This window comes from Pezoporus wallicus, unplaced genomic scaffold (assembly GCF_028554395.1).
Source record: "Pezoporus wallicus isolate ANWC-B61680 ecotype Strahan unplaced genomic scaffold, APGP_CSIRO_Pwel_v1 contig_7545, whole genome shotgun sequence".
Lineage (NCBI taxonomy): Eukaryota > Metazoa > Chordata > Aves > Psittaciformes > Psittacidae > Pezoporus > Pezoporus wallicus.
In genome coordinates, this window is record NW_026642398.1 from 633,135 (window position 1) to 653,332 (window position 20,198).

Sequence of the window (20,198 nt, forward strand, 5' to 3'; positions counted from 1 at the left end):
AATATATGTTTATATATTAAAATCAGAGGTGGGTCCTTATTGCAGTTAAATATGCAGAGCTGCTGTGCTTAAATATCCATCACTGTATAAGACAGCAGCACTGCTATACAATGACCACAGTTTCCCATTGTGGTTTGTGTTCTTTTCCTGACAGGCAAGCTTTTCAACTCTCATTTTCTCTAGACCTGCACAGATCATGTTATCATTCCACCAGTTACCTTTAAGCGAAACATGGAGTGCACAATTGCTGCTCCATTAGCTGAAATCACAGGAATTTAATGCTGACTATGTTGTATGTCTTCTGTAGGCTTTTTTAAGGTTTATCAGCTCTATTTCCACTGTCATGTGAATGAGAATTGAAGGGTTTCTGTCACCTTTTACAGCTCTGATTTGCTTGCTCTGTAGTTAAATGCTGCTGCAAGGTGAAAGTCTGCTGTTTCCCCGTGGCTCTTGGCAGATTCTCGGGGATGGTGAAATAGTAATGATGGGCTGAATGGGTACTGAGTGATTTGCACACTAGGCAGCCTTGGCTACATTTTCTAAGCATCCATCTCCTTGAAATTGTCTTTTCCTGCAAACAGACATATTTTAATCTGAGCCAGCATTTTTCTTCCTGACACTTAATCCAAGCTGAAAGTCAAATGTCAGTGATTTTGCACCTACCCAAAGGAACACAAGTTTGCCACACTGGTGCAAACTTGTCAGGCCTGCTATCTAAATTCTAGTAGTCTCCAGCACATGATATCTTATCTGACCAGTGTTTTATGTCTCTCATTTCGGTGTTATCTGAGTGCTTCCCAGAATAATTCAGCATTTTCATAAAGTTCATTTTCTCTCCTTCCCTCCACACAACACGTAGAATCATAGAGACATAGAATAGTTACCAAACGTGAGTCTGGGAGCCTTGTCTTTCTAGGAAAGATAGGCAGTGAATGCACAGACCAAAAGAGATGTGACCTGTTTCAAGGCAAGTGAGTCTAGTTAACTGCCCATGAAGTTTGGGCGATAGATGTGTGTACTGTGCGGCCCAGATTTCAGCTTGCATCTGAGGATAGAGGGAATAATGATAAAGCATGTTTTAAAATATAAGTATTATAAAAGTCTAAATATTGTATTATTAATAATAAAAAAATATCTAGATATAAGTATTTTTATATAGCTATATCTATAAACATAAATATATGTAAATGTTGATATTGCCTTGGAGCACTCTGAGGTAAGAGGGAGGAAAACAGGCTATCACGTAAGTGGTGGTGCCACGATCTTTTAAGATAACATGTTCAAGTTGCCTTGATTAAAGAGGTGCAGTGGGAGCACTATCCTTGCTGTTCTCTGCTAGCAGCCTTTACCTGATAGGCAGACCACTTGGAAAACGATGAACAAAATCATTCACCTCTTTGTTTCAAGTGGCAACAGGAGGAAACATCCAGTACTGAAACAATGGGAAATCCTGGCATCTCTGTGCTATGTTCTGTTCATCCTAGAATCCTGGAATCATAGAATCATAGAATAGTTAGGGTTGGAAAGGACCTTAAGATATCAAGTTCCAACCCCCCTGCCATGGGCAGGAACACCTCACACTAAACCATGTCACCCAAGTCCTCGTCCACCCTGGTCTCATCCTCCTCATGAGAAACAGGATTTCTCACTGATAACCTGATAATGTCTCCCCTCCCAAAGCTCTTCAAATTGCTTTTTAAAAATAAAGAGATAGATATGAGAAAAAGGCTGCATAGAATTATAGAATCATAGAATTGTTTGGGTTGGAAGAAGCCTTAAAGATCAGCTACTTCCAACCCCCCTGCAATGGGCAGGGACACCATTCCAGGAGGATCTGCCTCAGGATCTTGCTCATCATTAAGGTGAGACTGACAGGCCTTTGTTTTTCTGGGTCTTCCTTTTTTCTCCCTTCCTGCTAAAAATGAGGGTTATGTTTCTCCTTTTCCAGCCAGTGCATCGTGTAGCTGAGCAATGTTAATGTGGCTTAAATATCAAAGTTCCCTCATGGATGGAGAAAGACCACTGCTGTTTTCTTGGTCATTCAGTGCCATCTGTTTAATGTCACTTAGATTTAGCTCACGCATTGCTGGCAATTTTAACCTGTTTTTCAAGGCAACTAAAAGAAATCATAACCCTTCTGCATCCTGAGCCTCAGTCTTACGCATTTTGATCTTCTGAAGAAGGTTTCAGATAACTTTCTTTAGTTAGTTACTGATACGTTGTGAAGGAAATCCCAAATCAGAGGGAGGGTTCTTTGAGAAGTAGGTTGACAATGCTTCTACAAAAAGACAATATGAAAAGAAAATGAGCATATTCTGTGGGTTATGACCTTAAGAAGAAGCAAGGCCTTATTTTCAAGTGGGTTTGGTTCCTTCTCACTCCTGACTTGCGTTACTATAGGCATGAAGGAGTTCTTCCTTTAAGCTCACCTTGTTCGGAGAATGGAATTGCTAGTTTATTTATTTCCATATGTCATCTTTGGAGGTACCTTTATTTTTCTGACCTGTTCACCATTTTCACCTTCTCACCCTGTATTGCCATAGCAAAGTGTGGGTGTCTTGGTGGACCCTGCGCTCGAGCAACACGTGAGTGTAACCCACCTTTAACGTGGCGAAGGATCTGCAGTGGTGGCAGCATTAATGGTCAAAAGGAGGAGGTATACAAAAATGGTTGGAGGTTGTTGAAGCTCTATGGGCTAAAACAACTGGTGTGAGAGAAAGACAGCAAAATGTCATTGAGTCTTTGGTGGAGCATTAGCTTGCTTGTGCTTCAGGTAGCTTCTGAGGACTCCTGAAAGAACTTACTGGAAGAACTTGTCAGAATCCAAGTTTTACGGATCACACAACCTCAAGAATTCATTCAGGGCTTATGTCAATTAATTGTATGACTCAAGAAATAAGTTGCTAGAGGTTGAAAAGGAGCTGTGTTTTGGATTAAACATTATGTTAAAGGACTGTGTAATGACTTTTCAGTCTTACACAACAACTCTGGCATGCAGTGTGTGCCATGAGGGAAAAAATGAGGTCAGTTCATTTTTACATCACAATAGATGTTCCCCTTGTTTTAGTGGGAGAAGACAACGATGCTGAGATTTGATATTCACCTTCCATTTAATCAGAGTTGAACTTGTGATGTTATTATCTGATGTTGCACATATTCATCATCAGATAATTTAAAAATCCATATAGTCTTGCTACTTCTATAACACCATTTGTTTTTAAGAGGTTTGGTGAAATTACTGCTTCCTGTTCCCCTCTTCCCATCTCCTTCATTATGTGTCACCTCTCAGGCACCTTTGTGAAATGGATTTTCTCATGATCCCCAAAGTTCAGACAGCAACGTTCAGTTCTGAAATGAGATATCACATGTTATGTTTCCTACATATAATTATGTCATATTCTGCAGTTTTGGCTTTTAGATGCTGATTCTGACACTGCTACAGACCTTTTTTATAGGTCTGCATGACCTTATCATGGGCCTATAGCTACAGGACAAGGGACGATGGCTTCAAACTGAAACAGGGGAAGCTCAGGTTAGATATAAGGCAGAAGTTCTTTACTGTGAGGGTGCTGAGGCACTGGAACGGGTTGCCCAAAGAAGTGCTGAATGCTCCATTCCTGGCAGTGTTCAAGGCGAGGTTTGAGAGAGCCTTGGGTGACATGGTCTAGTGTGAAGTGCCCCTGCCCGTGGCAGGGGGTTGGGTCTGAATGATCTTAAGGTCCTTTTTAACCCAAACCATTCTATGATTCTGTGATTAAGAGAATGAACAGGAGAAATGAATTACTAAGTCAATATGGAGCAATATTGCATGGGGTATATCATCCGCCCTGCTATCTCATTTCTTAGAATCATAGAATCGTAGAATCGTTAGGGTTGGAAAGGACCTTAAGATCATCCAGTTCCAACCCTCCTGCCATGGGCAGGGACACCTTATGCTAAATCATATCACCCAAGGCCTCGTCCAACCTGGTCTTGAACACTGCCAGGGATGGAGCATTCACAACCTCCCTGGGCAACCCATTCCAGTGCCTCACCACCCTAACAGGAGAGAATTTCCTCCTTATATCCAACCTAAACTTCCCCTGTTTAAATTTTAACCCATTACACCCTTGTCCTGTCACTAAAGTCTCTAATGAAGAGTCCCTCCCCAGCATCCCTATAGGCCCCCTTCAGATACTGGAAGGCTGCTCTGAGGTCTCCACGCAGCCTTCTCTTCTCCAGGCTGAAGAGTTCCAACTTTCTCAGCCTGTCTTCATACAGGAGGTGCTCCAGACCCCTGATCATCCTCGTGGCCTCCTCTGGACTTGTTCCAACAGTTCCATGTCCTTTTTATGTTGGGGACACCAGAACTGCACACAATGCTCCAGGTGAGGTCTCACAAGAGCAGAGTAGAGGGGCAGGATCACCTCCCTGGACCTGCTGGTCACGCTCCTTTTGATGCAGCCCAGGACACGGTTGGCTTTCTGGGCTGCAAGCGCACTCTGAAGCCGGCTCATGTTCATTTTCTCATCAACCAACACCCCCAAGTCCTCCGCAGGGCTGCTCTGAATCTCTTCTCTGCCCATCCTGTAGCTGTGTCTGGTATTGCTCCGACCCAGGTGTAGGACCCTTTTCTGACAGACCTCTTGGGTTATTACCTGTTTTAACAATCTGTGGTTAAATTTACACTATAAGCAGAAATGGACAGTGTGACTGAATAAGAGCATCAGCATTTCTGCTGTGGGCAGTTGAGCACTAGAGGAATGTCGAACATTTCTATAGTGAAAAGCGGGTATTATTTACTTCCCTAGAAGATTAGAGGGAAGTACTATTTGAAAAGGAATAACTTAAACTAATGAAAAAACAGGCTTTACTGAAAGCAAAATTTCATTGAACAAAGTCCCAGGTAAAGCCTTAGGTCTTGAAGGTTCACAATGTAATTCAGTTCTGACTAATCTGGTATCTGACTAGCTCCAGCTTCTAAGAGGCAGGAAACACCACAGATTTTCTTAGTATTGTGATCTTTGTTCTTCTTTTCCTTGTGTTTTATTTTCTTTTCTATCCTGAAAATGCATCATTAAGAATGTATGTAAAAATTACATCAGTCCCAGGTTTAAACCATGAAGGTGATCAATGGACCTCAGAGATTATTCCCCACCATTGCAGGTGGAAGAGATTCAGTTCATAGGAGTGAAGTCAGGACTTGCACACCAGCTGCAGAGGAAGGTTAACTGATGTACAGGTAAATTTGATGCTGATGCTCAAAGCTGGTATCTGTGTGTTCCTGAACACGTAAGCCTACTATTTGTACCACATGCATTTGGTTTGCATGGCAAGGTTTTGGTAGTGAGGAGCTACAGTGGTGGCTTCTTGAGAAGATGCTAGAAGCTTCCCCAGTGTCCAATGAAACCAGTGCCAGCCAGCTCCAAGATGGACCTGCTGCTGGTCAGGGCCAAGCCCATCAGTGATGGTGGTAGTGCCTCTGAGATAACATAGCTAAGAAGGGGAAAAGTCTACTCTGCAGGAGCAATTGCAGATGGAGAGAGGATTGAGAATGAGATGAAATCCTGCAGACATCCAAGTCAGGGGAGAAGGAGGGGAGGAGGTGCTTCAGGCACCAGAGCAGAGATTCCTCTGCAGCCCATTGTGCAGCCCATGGTTAGACAGGTTGTGCCCTGTAGCCATGGAGGTCCAAAATGGAGCAGATACTCCCCTGCAGCCCATGGAAGTTAACAAGGGACCAGATACCCGCCTGCAGCCCATGGAGGTTAACAAGGGAGCAGATACTCCCCTGCAGCCCATGGAGGTTAACAAGGGAGCAGATACCCCCCTGCAGCCCATGGAGGTTAACAAGGGACCAGATACCCCCCTGCAGCCCATGGAGGGCCCCACACCAAATCAGGGGATGCTCAAAGGAGGCTGGGTCCCTGTGGGAAGCCCACACTGGAGCAGGCTCCTCACTGGACCTGTGGCCGTATGGAGAGAGGAGCCCATGCTGGAGCAGGGGGAGAGTGTGAGGAGGAAGGAGCACCAGAGACAATGTGTGATGAACCGACTGCAACCCTGTTCCCTGTCCCCCTGTGCTGCTCTGGGGCAAGAGGTAGAGAAATCAGGAGTAAAGATAAGCCCAGGAAGAAGGGAGAAGTGGGGGGAAGGTATTTTTAAGATTTGGTTTTATTTCTCATTATCCTGCTCTAATTTGATTGGCAATTAATTAAACTCGTTTCCCCAAGTTGAATCTGTTTTGCCCATGATGATAACTGGTGAGTGATCTCTCCCTCTCCTTATCTCAACCCATGAGCCTTTGGTTATATTTTCTTTCCCCTGCCCAGCTGAGGAGAGTGATGGAGCAGCTTTGGTGAATCCAAAGGTCTCATCCAGCCAAGGTCAACCCACCGCACATCTGGAAATACGAGAGGTTCCTGTACCTCTCAGAACTACCACACTTTGCACTTATCTCAGTTCTCTGTCAGGAGGAAAGAATATTAGCAACTACAAGTGACTAGAGGCAGAAAAATGTAAACATCCAGAGTTTTCCCACTTTCCCTTCAATATTCTCTTGAGGGTTTTCAGAAACAGAAAAGTGAGATCCCCGTGTTACAAGATGCTATCTCCACTATCAGCCTTGCGGATGAGTTTTGGTTCTCTATCGTGAATGAGGTGATGTTGCAGGATTTCAGCTATGTTGTATTTGGAAGCTGCTTTCCAGTTTACATCTGAAACTGGTATAGAGTGTACAGCAGCTTCAAATTGCTGCGTGCCCTCACTGCCCTAAGGATCACAACCTCCACCATTTCATGGTCACTGCAGCCAAGGCTGCCCTTGAGCTTCACATTCACCACCAGCCACTTCTGTTAGTGATAACAGGGTCCAGTATAGCACCTCCCCTCATTGATTCCTCTATCACTTGGTAAAGGAAGTTCTTGTCAGCACATTTCAGGTACTTGGGTTACCCTACTCTGTTGTCCTTCCAACAGATACCAGGGTGATTGAAGTCTCCCATGAGGACCAGGGCATGTGAACATGAGGATGCTCCTATCTGTCCGCTCAGTCTTCCTGGTCAGGTGGCCTGTAGCAGACCCCCACTATAATGTCACCCATCCCTGCCCTCCCTTTACTCAATTGAGAAGGGACGAAGTGAGCAGGAAACCTGTCTATTTACTCAGCCTGAGTCTGTGCACCATGATCCCTTGAGTGTCAGTTCCAGCATTAGTATGGACAAAGTGAAGGTGTTCTTTCCTTTTTGGGTAGTTTTCACTCCACTTGCAGCCTCTTCTGTTTAAAAAAAAAAAAAAATCATAAAATACTTAGTGAACAGGAAAGTAAGAATGGTTCCCAAGTGGATGGAAAAGTTAGGATTAGTTATGTCCATCCACTTTCCAGAGCCTTTCTACTTGTCTGAGTAACTAACAAAGAAGATTTTTGATATTAAAGGGACTTATTACTGACTTTGTGCAGCTAAATTCTGGTGTCTGCAGTGTACGTTTCTGCATCTGAGAAAGTCATCCTGAAGATCCCTTTGTAGTTAATGCCAGTCAATAGAAGCCAGTGAAATTTAGGTCATTCTGAAGTTGATGAATTTATTCAGAAGACCCCCACCCTAAAAATCTATTGACTGTATTGATTAGATCTGTAATAGGAGCCTGGAGCCTGCGAGCCATTATACTCAGATGAAAGTACTTACACCTTAAATTAGCTGAGATGAATGTCATCTTCAGAAGGATACCATTTCTCATTGAAGAGTTTCTAATAGCTCTTTGTGGTGTTTGTGTGAATGCAAGGCAGGAACTGGAATCTGTGCTCTGTATGTGCAGCGCAGCAGACAATGGACATCTGATTTCAAAAGACTATCCAATTGATACGATTATGAGCAATTTTAATAAGTGGCATAAATAACAACGTGTGGCTTTGTATTTTGTTGCTTTGAAGGAAGGGGGTGTCTGATCACTGGTATATTTTGACACCTTCTTGGTTTAGAGGAAAGCATAATTAAGAGAAAGAGTGTTTCTAAGGCTTTTATCTGCAGTATATAAAAATAGTTGTTCTCAGTTATGATTCAGTAATAATAACAGACGACTTTTCCATCCCTTTCCCTTGATACCAACTTTAACTAGATTTGCTTACAATGCATATACATACAAACAGTGCTCACTAAGGAAGCAGATGTAGAATAAACACAAACACTACAAAAGCCTGCTTGTGCTTTTCATAGCCATGTTTACTACACACAGGCCTGCTTCAAGGTATGGTGAGTGCAAGAATACAGTATGTCTAACCTCAGAAGACTTTAGTGCTGATGTCTGTCTTGGAGGTGCTGTCTTCTTGTTGATGTCTTTGCTAAGAGGCTTCTCGTACAGTAATTGGAGACACATGTGCACTTTCGTCCAGAATTGTCTATTTCCATTAACTGGCTACATAAATAGTGTAAAGATTTTATGGTTTAGACATCTACACATGGTATAGTGAGTCCTTCCTAGCAAGAGGAAGTGTCTTATGGTTTCATTGCATGGAAAAATCAAACCCAGACTAAGATTTGTTCGAAATACTCTCCCCTGCAAGGTGCATCAGTGTCGCAATCTGGCTTCTATATTTAGTCCATTTTGCAAGAAAGGGTATTTTTAAAGCTAAATACACCATCCTCTAGGATGGGAACTGCTGACACTGGCAAAAAAACCCACAAAATATACACTTTTCCTTGCTACATCAGGCTATACATTGTATTTTCTTTATAAATCTTTACTTTCTGCCTTCTTACCTCTTCCACTTCCACAATTACCTTAAACTGGAATCAGTGAAATACACGTTTCTGTGATTACATCTACTTCATTGTTGACTATGTGTTTTGGGACCACCTCGGGTAGCCACTCTTCCATCAGTAACATCTTTACCTCAGCATGTCTTTGGGAATGCCATGAATACTTATCAGTTATTCTTGGTTTTGCAGAGCCTGTGACCACCCTGTGAAGTGGAATGGATTCTCAAGGCGTTTTAGATTCAGACCCTACGTCAATGTCTGCTTTACTGACCACATTATACTAAAACTGCTATAGCCAACACACACTAATTGTATGAAAGAAAAGCTAAGTTTTATACTATGTGTTAGTATAATTGTATTTTTTCTCTTTATTTTTTACCCTTTCACTGCAGATATGTTTTACCTTATGTTACAGACTTTATTTATGTCCCCTGTGTATCTGGGGAATGCTATTTCTTTGCCTCCAGATTCAATATACGGTGTTCAGTAAGATACAGAACTGTTAAATCATGTTTATTGTTTGTGTTTTTAACATGCTCCTGATCTCCATTTCTGCTCATTTAAAACCATGAAAGCCAGCACATTCTGATTCTTTTGTTGCTGTTGTTTTTGTACATTTAAAAAGAATCTAGCGTAGATTCTCCTACTGTGCACTTTGCTTTGCCAGGCTGAGCTAAGCAATTTCGCTATTATATGTGCCAGTTACAAATGCATCAATTAGATGTTTATTTGAGCCCATTGTATGCACAGAACACTACATTTATTTATGAGAAACACTAGGGAAAGAGCAGGGCAAACAAACATTAAGACATATTGTACCATGTTTTTAAGAGGAGAAGACCTTTAACCTGTTAAAAAATCAAGCAAGGCATCTCATGAAAAATGTCAAGTTTTGCATTAAATTTCGTTTCATTGGTTTCCATGCAACAAGCATTTGGGATTTTGTTCCGTTTTCACCCACACCATTTTCTGCTGAAATTCTGATGGAAAAATGCCATTTAAATCCTTCTTTAAATGTGTTGTGTACTATAAATGTCATTTCCTTCCAGCAAATAAAGCATTTTAAAATGGTTTTAATTACATATCGTATAAATTGTAAAAGAGAATTTGACAAAAGTATATGTATTTTATTCTTTATGAAAAGTTGCATCTTTTGACTTAAATGTTTCTCACCAGAAAAAGCTACCTCTATATGTTATGGATTTTGGGTTACTGTGAAGGTTCAGAGAAGAGTAACAAATATAAACTAGATTCTCACCTCCAGTAATTTGAATTACATGCTTCCTTTCCAGAAAGCTGACACACTCTTTCGTCAGTAAAGGCTGAGCACTGGAAATGCTCAGAGAAATCTTACAGGTACTTAAGCTGAAAGAGTCAAAACTGTAAAACTTCTTAAATCAAGAAGCAAAAAAAAAAATGAGTTTCTGGTGGATTTTCTCTGGATCTATGCTATAAAATCAACATAACTGGATCATTGTGTGTAATGTATATATTTATTGGTTGCTATTAAGAAAGCCTAATTAATGAAATGATATTCTGTTTTCTAACCAAGCTTTGTGCTGGCATGAAATTACAATTTACCTTACTACACAGTACACTTCTGAAATAGAACTCCCTCCTCGTATCTACTCCAACCCGCAGACTGCCTTTGTCAGCACTTTTGGCAAATCCTATAGTGATGAAAACCATTTTCATCTAGTTAGTAAGAGCTGAAACAAACCCAGCTCGTAGCGATTGCAAGCAAATATTTCAGTGCTTCGAGCTGTATTTGAACAGTGGATCCAGACCAAACAATCCTTGCCCATTCACTAATCCCATTCATTAGAAGCTCAATGATTACCTTATTAGTATGATGCAGTGCAGAGACAGACTGATGGAGCTTTCAGTGAGCCAGCAGACACAGCAGATGCATTTGGCATCGATGACCCAGGTGGAGCATTTCTCTACTGAAACTATAGAGGCTGCCTAGCTTAGAGCAAGAATGAAATACCCACATGACAACGTAGACATACTACTCCCTGTTGTGTATTATAAACTTGGTTATAATGGCAAATGCTATTTGTTAAACAACATGATTTCATGAAGTTGCTATAAAACAGTAAATGCATGCTGAATCATACAATCTGTGTCATTGATTGATATGAACCCCCATTTGGACAACCAGCCATTGACTGCAATATTGACTTCAACTTCAGTTTAAACTGCAACTGAAGATGTTTTCTATTGCTTTAGTCACTTTATGGACACATTTGTCTTCTCCTTCTTCATGGCAAGTCTATCTAACAATGCCATTACACAGCTGTTTAGATGAGAATACGAGCATAGTTGTTTCTTCTTTACAGTAGCACAGGCAGAGACACAGAGCTCAAAGCTTTCCAAGAGCAAGCAGTTCAATCTGGGCAGATCCTACAAGCCACATTGAGGTAGAAGATTAATATAAGATCAGGATATGACAGGGAAAATTTTAATAAAACCTATTTTCATGGGCATTAGGATAAACTAGATGGTACTAAGGTCCTTTCCAAACCTAAATATTCTGTGATTCTGTGCTACGAAAGTTAAAGAGATCCCAACAAAATACGTTAAGAAGAGGCACATCAGAAAGGTAGTGAGCTTAGTACCCGGTTCAATTCTTTACTTGTCAGGTCCCCTTACTCAGAAGTGGAAGAGGAAGCAGTTTCTGTCTCTTGTGCCTTAAGGACAAGTGTGAACATGAGAAAACAAACATATTTGGCATGTCTCTTGCTGACACAGACAAGCCATTCAGGAGCCAGAGAAATTTCTCAAATCTGAGGTCTTGCAAATGGGAACTGTTCACCAAAGCTGGGTCTGCAAAGGGATATAGGTGTGAAAACTGATAGTGCTGTACTTGCTTGTACTTATGATACATGTGAAGACTTTTACTGGATACCGAAGTCTGCATTGCTGGGAAGATGGCTGCTTGAGCTAAGAGGGAGGAAGTCCTGAGGAGCATTCTGTGTCTTAATCACTATAAGGTAGGACATAAAACCAGTTCTTGAACCCCCTGGTTTACTTCCAGCAGTAAAGGTGGATCATAATCTGTCTCAATACACCCTTTCCATCTCATCATTATTTTGCAGTGTCTGTTCTATATTTCCTAATTGTCTCTTTTCTGACTTGTCCTTTTCTTCTATACTCAGTTAACTTGCCTAGTCTGCATGACTTACTCTTTCAATGGCTAAAGGGGTATCCTATATGCCTGAATTTTAGACAGACATAGCTATTTGAAAGGAGTTCAGTCTTTTATCTAAGCTGTTTTGTGCTAGGAAGGCACCACTTACCTCCTGTGCATGCTGCGTTTTGATCCAAAGTCAACTGAAGTTATGGGATATGTCAGGCATTGTATTTTGCTGTTCAATTCTGATCATTTCTTAGGCAAGTGCCAGAGAAAACAGCAACATTGAAATGGCAGTGATTGGCACATTTCTCCACTTTATCATTTCGTGCTTCTGAGAGCATATAGAGTGAAAGTGAAGAACGATGGGGCAGGTCAATGGATGACTCGCTAAAAATTTATTAATCCACAGCTCTGTCAATCTAAGGGGCCTTGAAACACTGAAAATGGCTTCAATTCATCCATTTAGTTTAAGTGCATTAACCCACGTAATTAGGTGCAGCCTCTTCCACAGCATCAGCCTACAGCTTATTAATTATCCCACACGTGGAGTCTGAACTGTGTTTCTCCTGTGTTCACTCATTATAGGCTACCACGCTGTGGAACTGAGATGAACCTAATTAGACCACAAGGAAGTACGGTTATAATTGGTCTGGAGCAGCTTAGTAAAATTTAGTAAGGCAGTTTAATTGGCTTCTTTGTATTACTGATTCTAGAATCTATCATTTGCTTTGGACAGTGGACCAGCTCCGCCTCACCTTGCTATGGAAAGCAGATTAAAAAACGTATGATGATAAGTGGTAATTTGGTGTATTATTATACACAGTAATGGCAGAAATTGGTGCATTTCACAGTAAAAGTCAGGGATTCCTTGGATGCTGTCAATAACTGGAATGTCAGTTTTAAAGAGTATCGGGTGCCATTCAGGAAATAAGATTGGTCATTGCTGCTTTGTAACCTTTGTTCCAGTGAAATAGAGTTATGACTGATGTCAAAGTCCCTAACTATCATAGCAACTATATGTACATGTATATATTAAATAAAGACCTATCACCAAGGTGAACATGTTAAGCTTTCTGGTTTATGTAAACCTATTGGCTCAGGCATTGTGTGCCCCAGGGAATAGATAGGAGGTGGGCTTGAGAGCATAACTTACAGACTCTACAGAGTGTGATTGTGGTTTTGTAGGTCCTAGGCTGCTTTCATGCTGTTTAATAACATTGGGAAGGAAGCACAGGTAGAGATAATCTGGAGAGCATAGGGAACTCTGATCAGCTGGTGCTGGCTGAAGATAGTGCATGAACATGAGATCATGGGATCATAGAATGATAAAGTGGTTTGGGTTGGAAAGGACCTTAAGATCATCCAGTTCCAACCGCCTGCCATGGGCAGGGACACCTCACACTAGATCATGTCACCCAAGGCTCTGTCCAACCTGGCCTTGAACACTGCCAGGGATGGAGCATTCACAACTTTCCTGGGCAACCCATTCCAGTGCCTCACCACCCTCACAGTAAAGAACTTCTTCCGTTTGCCCAGCCTGAACATGAAAGATGTTTGCTGTGAAAAGGACCCCAGGAGTGATTATTGCAACTGTCTGCATAGCTGTGGTACTAACTTCCTTATAGCCAGCTTGCTGTCATGCTAGATAAAGAAGGAAAAGAAAGAACCCCATGCAGTATGTTGGCATGCCGGAACAGCTTTTGTAATGCACAGCAAACAGGCTGTTAGTGAAATGCAGAAGCACGCAGTGATGACTGACACCTTTGACAGGGGCAGGTAGAAAAGCATCAGCTAAGTCTTTTGATTGCATAATCCTTTACCTTTTCTTTCTACTGGGGTGTTTCTGACATGCTCAGCAGCAATGCTAAGTGCTGGAAAGCCTGTGCCAGGATGTTATAGCCCTGCACATTCAAAGTCCAGACTCAGCAATTCTTCAATCTATAAGATGTTTTTAGAGCTCATTTTCTTACACGTAAGTTGGACTTGTTGCTGAGCCCAGATTTGCCTCATCTTATTTTAAGCATCTAAAGAAGGAGAACAGCCACTTTCCTTTCACAGTCAGTGGAAAGAGATCTTGGGATAGGCTGTACTACCCTCTAGAGATGCTTATGTTTCCCAAGGGTTGCTGTGTTGAGAATTTAGAGCCTCAGTTAGGTGGGGTGAGTCTAGGCTGAGTTTCCCTTCACAGTTCTTCAGTACAAAACTGCTCTCTGGTGGGCTATAAAGTTTCATCAGGGCTGTTTCTTCCCACTTCTCCAAATCCCATATTGATCTTTCCTACGCTTTTAACTGTTACTAACTTTCTGAGCCTCTGTCTTCATTTGATGTAAGGCCAAATAAAAAGCTCCACAGAGATAGTCAGGCAGGACAGAAAAAGGGAACCTTTGTAAATTCTTCCAGGTTCTTGCAATACTTACTGTCTCCAAAGAAGAAAATGCAAGCACAATGCAAAGACTAAAGAAAAGTCACTCTTCATTCCTTAAGGCAAATAGAGGATTCATAAATGGGTTTATATATTACACAAAATCAGAAGATTTGCTATGAAGAAGTTTGCTGTAGATGATGCCAGAGAAATTATATCCATGGGTATGGTCACCAAATTCTAGTGCTGGATGGTATGGAAAGACTCAGGATAAATCTGAGATGGCAGATGCTCTATGTGAGAAAACTGAACATTGGCTGAAGAGAATCCAGATCATATTAATATACTGTAAAGGCAGAAACAGCTTTAATTTTTTTCCATGTTTGCAGCCAGATAGGAGTGGAAATGGCTGTTAATTTTTCAGTTAATGTGTTTGGTTCTTTCAAGCCAATTGGATCCCAGGCATGAGGACGGCCAAATTTAGCCGCATATGAACAGGAGTTAGTTTCTGATCTTTGATCTTAATAAAGAAATGACAGCAAATACTACCAGATAGTCTGTTCTTTAAGACATGAATGGGGTGTATCATATTGTCCTGTCAGTCACTCACTGCTCTTCCATGATTAACATCTACACAGTGTCCCCAGGCTAAAAATCTGCTTCAAGATTCCTCTTGCATAAGAAGCTGAAGAGCAACTGTGATGTAAAGAAGGATCACATTGCATTCATTAGCCTCTTATTTGAGGTAAACAATTCAACTACACAATTCATCAAGGTTTGGAGTTTGCCTTCTTCTAAAGGGCATGGGTGTTTACAAAGCAAGGACAGCATGCCAAACTGAACTGTGCATCACCATAGTATGTTGTTACTCTCCAAAACTGGTGAATCACGGGCTATAAACTACCTTGATTTATCCAGATACTGTAAAGCAAAGTGTGTGTGCTTGTTTCTTTTTCCTCAAATTTACTGGTGTGGGGAAATGAAGGTTTGTAATGGAATCAGAAAGTGTATTGTTCTGTTGGCTGTGGCAAACTGGAACACAAGACCTGCTTGGTTCCATTCTCATTTACAGCCCTTAAAGAAAATGTATGTCCTTGTATGAGCTGGTGGAATGAAGGACATGGAGATGAACTTAAAACTATCTCAGTGAGGACAAGGGGGTGAGACGAAACACTGGAACAGGCTGCCCAGAGAAGTAGTAAATGCTCCATCTCTGGAAGTGTTCAAGGCCAGGTTGGACAGAGCCTTGGGTGACATGGCCTAGTGTGAGGTGTCCCTGCCCATGGCCCTGGATGACAGGTCCTTTCCAACCCAAACCATTCTCTGATTCTATGATCCTGTGAGGTTTGGAGTGTGGAGGAGGTTTGGAAAGGTTTGAAAAGTCATCTCTGTAGAAAAGACTATTATTCAGCAGTCACTCTTTTTCCCTTCCACCACTGTATCCACAGCACTGAAACTTCTTCCATCTTCACATTCTCCCCTGGATTTCCCCCAAGCTCATAATAGTGTAATTAGTGATTTGATCTGTCCAACCAAAGAACACAGATGCTCATTTTGGGAGCAAAGCTTTCTCCTTACATGCAGCCAAGAGAAGCAATCCTGGCACTGGCTTTTGATCTCATTAAATCCTCACTTGATCAGGAGTAAAGGCTTGTTGCTGATTTATGGAATGTTTGGTCTGGACTCAGACTGTGTTGATATTAGAGGACTTGGGGATTGCATTTAATCTCCCAGTAAACCCCTTCATAACTAAAGGGCCAAAACATGTTCATAGAATCACAGAATATTTGGGGTTGGAAAGGACCTTAAGGACATCCAGTTCCAACCCCCTGCCATGGGCAGGGACACCTCACACTAAACCATGCCACCCAAGGCTTCATCCAACAAAAATGTTAAAGAGCTGAGAATCATTTTGCTCTCTTGCTGTCAGCAGTCCCTCCCACATATTATTAAACATAGATCTCTGCAAAGAACTGTGGCATTTTACATTTTGGCCCCCCTACACTGAGCAGTGGCATTATAAGATATAGTCTGTCTCCGAGGACCCAAAGCCTCTGCCGTTAATAGTAATGTTCCTCTTGGTTTGATTCATACCCTGATTCCTTACTCACTTGACCATGCTCCCTCTTCATACTTTGTACCACATGGAAACTTTCACGTTCTTCTCCACAAAATTACTTCTGTCTTTGTAAAACCTCTTGAGATATGGCAGGCACTAAAATCAAGAACTGGAGCTAAGAATAGAAAAGCAAGATGGTAATCATGACAATAAAATCTCCCAGATCACCAGCCAGAGAAAACATTTCCATATACCTTTGGAGAGAGTTAATGTTCCCCAACCACAACTCAATTACAAGTTACATGGAGGCAGGAGGCTGGGAGAGGGAGAATGGTCTCTTATTGGTCTCTATCACAGCCAATAAGTATGATATAAAAACAAATAAACCAGAGGAACTGGCTGGGCCATGTCAGCAGGTCTTAAGGGATGATTGGATGTGAAATAAACCCCTGGAGTGGGTTATGAGATCAGGAGAGAGAGAGGTAATTTAGTTGGTAAGCCACAAAAGTCCTCAGTGGTGTTGGTAAAAGTCCTTTAGTGTATCTATCTTGTTTGTGTGTAATGAAGACCTAATTTGCCCTATGAACATTACTGGTTTAAGCTCACAGGTTTTCTTTTGAATTATCTGTAACCAATGCTGTGCTACAGTAGTTTTATAAAACGAAGTTTTGTAAAGAACACTTTTTCTTAGTGTTCTTTCCCCTTTGATTTTAAAGGAAATTTATAAAATCCTTGAGGTGAGACCTACCACAAAGCTGGGCACAACTGTTAAAGTCCTTGTCAGTCTGCTGCTTAACAAATCTTGACATCTCAGCTTCATAGAGGGATAACAGGGAAAGATGTTATAAAGTTCCAATGTTTGAGGCAGAACTCTACAGGGCAAATTGACCCCAAATGAGCAAGGATCAGAAAACTGGTGGAGAGATGTGAGTGAGGAGTGAAATGGGAGGGGAGGGCACTAAAACTTCAGTTCACAAGAAAAATGTGATGCATGCTACTGTGACAATATAGAGACATCGAATATAGAATGGTTTGGGTTGGAAAGGACCTTAAGATCATCCAGTTCCAACCCCCTGCCGTGGGCAGGGACACCTCACACTGGACCATGTCACCCAAGGCTCTGTCCAAGCTGGCTTTGAACACTGCCAGGGATGGAGCATTCACAGCTTCTCTGGTCAGCCTGTACCAGTGCCTCACCCCCCCTCACAGTAAAGAACTTCTTCCTTATATCTCACCTGAACTTCCCCTGTTTCAGTTTGAATGCATCACCCCTTGTCCTGTGGTATCCTTCTCCTTTTATCTGCCTCTTTAAATCTGTTTCCTGGGACGCGCAGTGCCCTCAGTGAAAAGCCAGTTGCAGGATCCCAAACACCACACACCCTCCACTGTTTTGGGTTCGTGGCGTTTCCCAGGTTCTGGGAACTTAGGAACAGTAACTCAGAGACTGTACTTGTTTCCTCTGTGCTGTAGGTTTTCCCAGGGCCTGACAAGAAGTATGCTTCTTCTCAGCAGTCTGTGTCCTGTTGTGCTCTCAGTGATACTAATCTGCATTCTAAACTCTGCAAAATTGGCTATTCCAGTATCTCTTCAAGAAAACCTACCAGAAGTTGGGCTGCTTCAACTTGCCACTATTGTACCTAGACAGGAGATAGTTTTGTTGTCGTGCTTCTCTTCCCCAAAGCTGGCAAACAAGTGGTCAACCACCCAACATCATAAGCGGCTTATAAAGCTGGGGGCAGAAGGAGGACCAAGGGAACATCCAGAGTGATGGCATTCATCTCCCCAAGTCACCGTTAGGTGTGATGGAGCCCTTCTATCCCAACCATGGGAAGTGGTGAATGAATTCCTTGTTTTGCTTTGCTAGTGTGCATCTTTTCCTCTACTTATTAAACTTTAAACTTTTATCTCAACCCCCATGTTTTCCCACTTTTACTCTTCTGATTCTCTCCCCATCCCACCAGTGATGAGTGAGCAAGCGGCTGTATGAGTCCTAGTTGCTGCTGGGGTTAAACCAGAACAGAAGTGTCTGAGTAATGTCATGATTCTCTGTTGAAGATAAGAGCCTTCTTTTTATTGACACTATCCCAGCCACCAAAACAGCTTGCATCAGACAGAAATGTGTAGTCCGGGTTAATTAAAGTATGAAGTACAGTCTTTATATGATATAATGATATTACTTCACAGAGTGTGACAATACAGTTTGAAAGCTAAAGGAAAAAATGGCAATATTACTGGCAATACTGGAAATATTACTGTAATTCCATATCTGAGCTCCATTAAAATCTATCTTTTTGCATGTGTCTTTTTTTGCCTGCCACAATATTTTGTTGACCTTAAAGAACATCTTTGGCCTTCAGAGCTTTTTACATGGCTGTCAAGGGTAGTTTGAAAGAATGCTGTGAAGTTTGTAATACTACTTTCCAGATATTGTTCCAATTATGGGACAATATCTATTGTTCCAACAATGTTCCAATGTTGGCCTTTTATTTAAAGAAAATAGAAGAAAAAAAAAATAAAGAAATGAAAAAGAGAAAGAAAACAAAAGTCCTGGTTGAGCCTGGGGAAAACAGTGATTTAAAAAACTATTTCTACTTTTATCTACTAGTGAAATCAAGTGGATTTACCTGCAAAAAGCACAGCCTATGGGTTTTAGCTGGCTTTATATGAACACTCTCAATAGAAACACAGTATTTGTCCTATAGATCAAAATAGCAACATTAGACAGTCATTTATCTTCAACCCGCTCAGGACTAGAATGGTTGTGGTTTCTCTCATTAAGAAAGTTGGTGTATCCCAGGGAGGCTGGAGGTTATGGTTTCAACTGATACTCATTTGTCATGTTTCTGTTGCTGTTTAGAGGCACATATATTTAGGTAAAGAATAATCATTGCTGCCTAAGGTCAGGATTGTGCCTCTCTTAAGAGAACTAGAGGTTTATAAGGAGAAAAAAAAAGCACCCTTTAGGGAGAAAAAAGATTAAGACCAAGACTGTTTTTACAAGCTGGAGACTCCAAAGGTATTGGATTCTTGCTTGAATCAGAAAAGATACCACAGAGTGGACTTGTCACTGTGGACTCTTCTACATCACCTACACCAATATCCCCAGAACAAGGAGAGAACACCTAAGTCTGAGTAGTCATGGGAAACTGCCTTAGAAGAACGTAAACTCTGCAATGAAAGTGCTTTCACAGCCATCAGTGTCTGGAGCTGTCACTCTTATGTATTTCACCAAGATTGCATTAGATTGTAAGAAACAACTGAAGAAGTTTTAATAAAACCACAAACATTGTCTGATTCTATACAGCTTGCTTTCTTTCTTGCTTGCTTTCTTTTCTTCCTCCCTTCCCTTCCCTTCCCTTCCCTTCCCTTCCCTTCCCTTCCCTTCCCTTCCCTTCCCTTCCCTTCCCTTCCCTTCCCTTCCCTTCCCTTCCTTCTGTCCTGGGTTCAGCAGTAGCAGTCATTTTTCTCCTCCTTGGTAGCTGGTGCAGTGCAGTGTTTTGACTTTCGGCTCGGGAACAGAGCTGATAACACTGATGTTTTGGTTTGACCAAGGACTTTGTGAGCCTCATGCTCTGCCAGGGAGGGGGGGAAGCCAGGAGGAAGCAGAGACAGGACACCTGACCCAAACTGACCAAAGAGGTATTCCATAGCACAGCACATCATGCCCAGGATGTAGAACTGGGAGTTAGCCGGAAGGGCTGGAGGAGTCTGCAAGGTTGGAGGAGGTATGGGTCGGTGCTTGGTCGGGCTGGGGGGCGCGAGTTATCAGTCGGTTGGTGCTGAGGTGTTGTATTCTCTTCCCTTGTTATTTCCTTTATCATTGTTATTATTGGTGGCAGCAGTAGTGATTTGTGTTATACCTTAGTTACTAAACTGTTTTTATCTCAGCCCATAGGAGTTGCAT

The 20,198-nt window shown here is 41.8% G+C and overlaps 1 protein-coding gene across 3 annotated transcripts in view; it reads left to right on the plus strand.

The window, feature by feature from the left end:
* TSNARE1 (t-SNARE domain containing 1) overlaps positions 1-9,085 on the plus strand; it is a 447,504-nt gene extending 438,419 nt beyond the window's left edge. For all 3 annotated transcript variants that reach the window (XM_057429820.1, XM_057429825.1, XM_057429826.1), the window contains one exon: positions 8,924-9,085. Coding sequence is in view for 1 of the 3 variants with exons in the window: in XM_057429825.1 (XP_057285808.1) it covers positions 8,924-8,932 (9 nt within the window). In the remaining 2 variants the exon portion in view is untranslated. The remainder of the gene's footprint in view (positions 1-8,923) is intronic.
* The last annotated feature ends 11,113 nt before the right edge of the window (positions 9,086-20,198 follow it).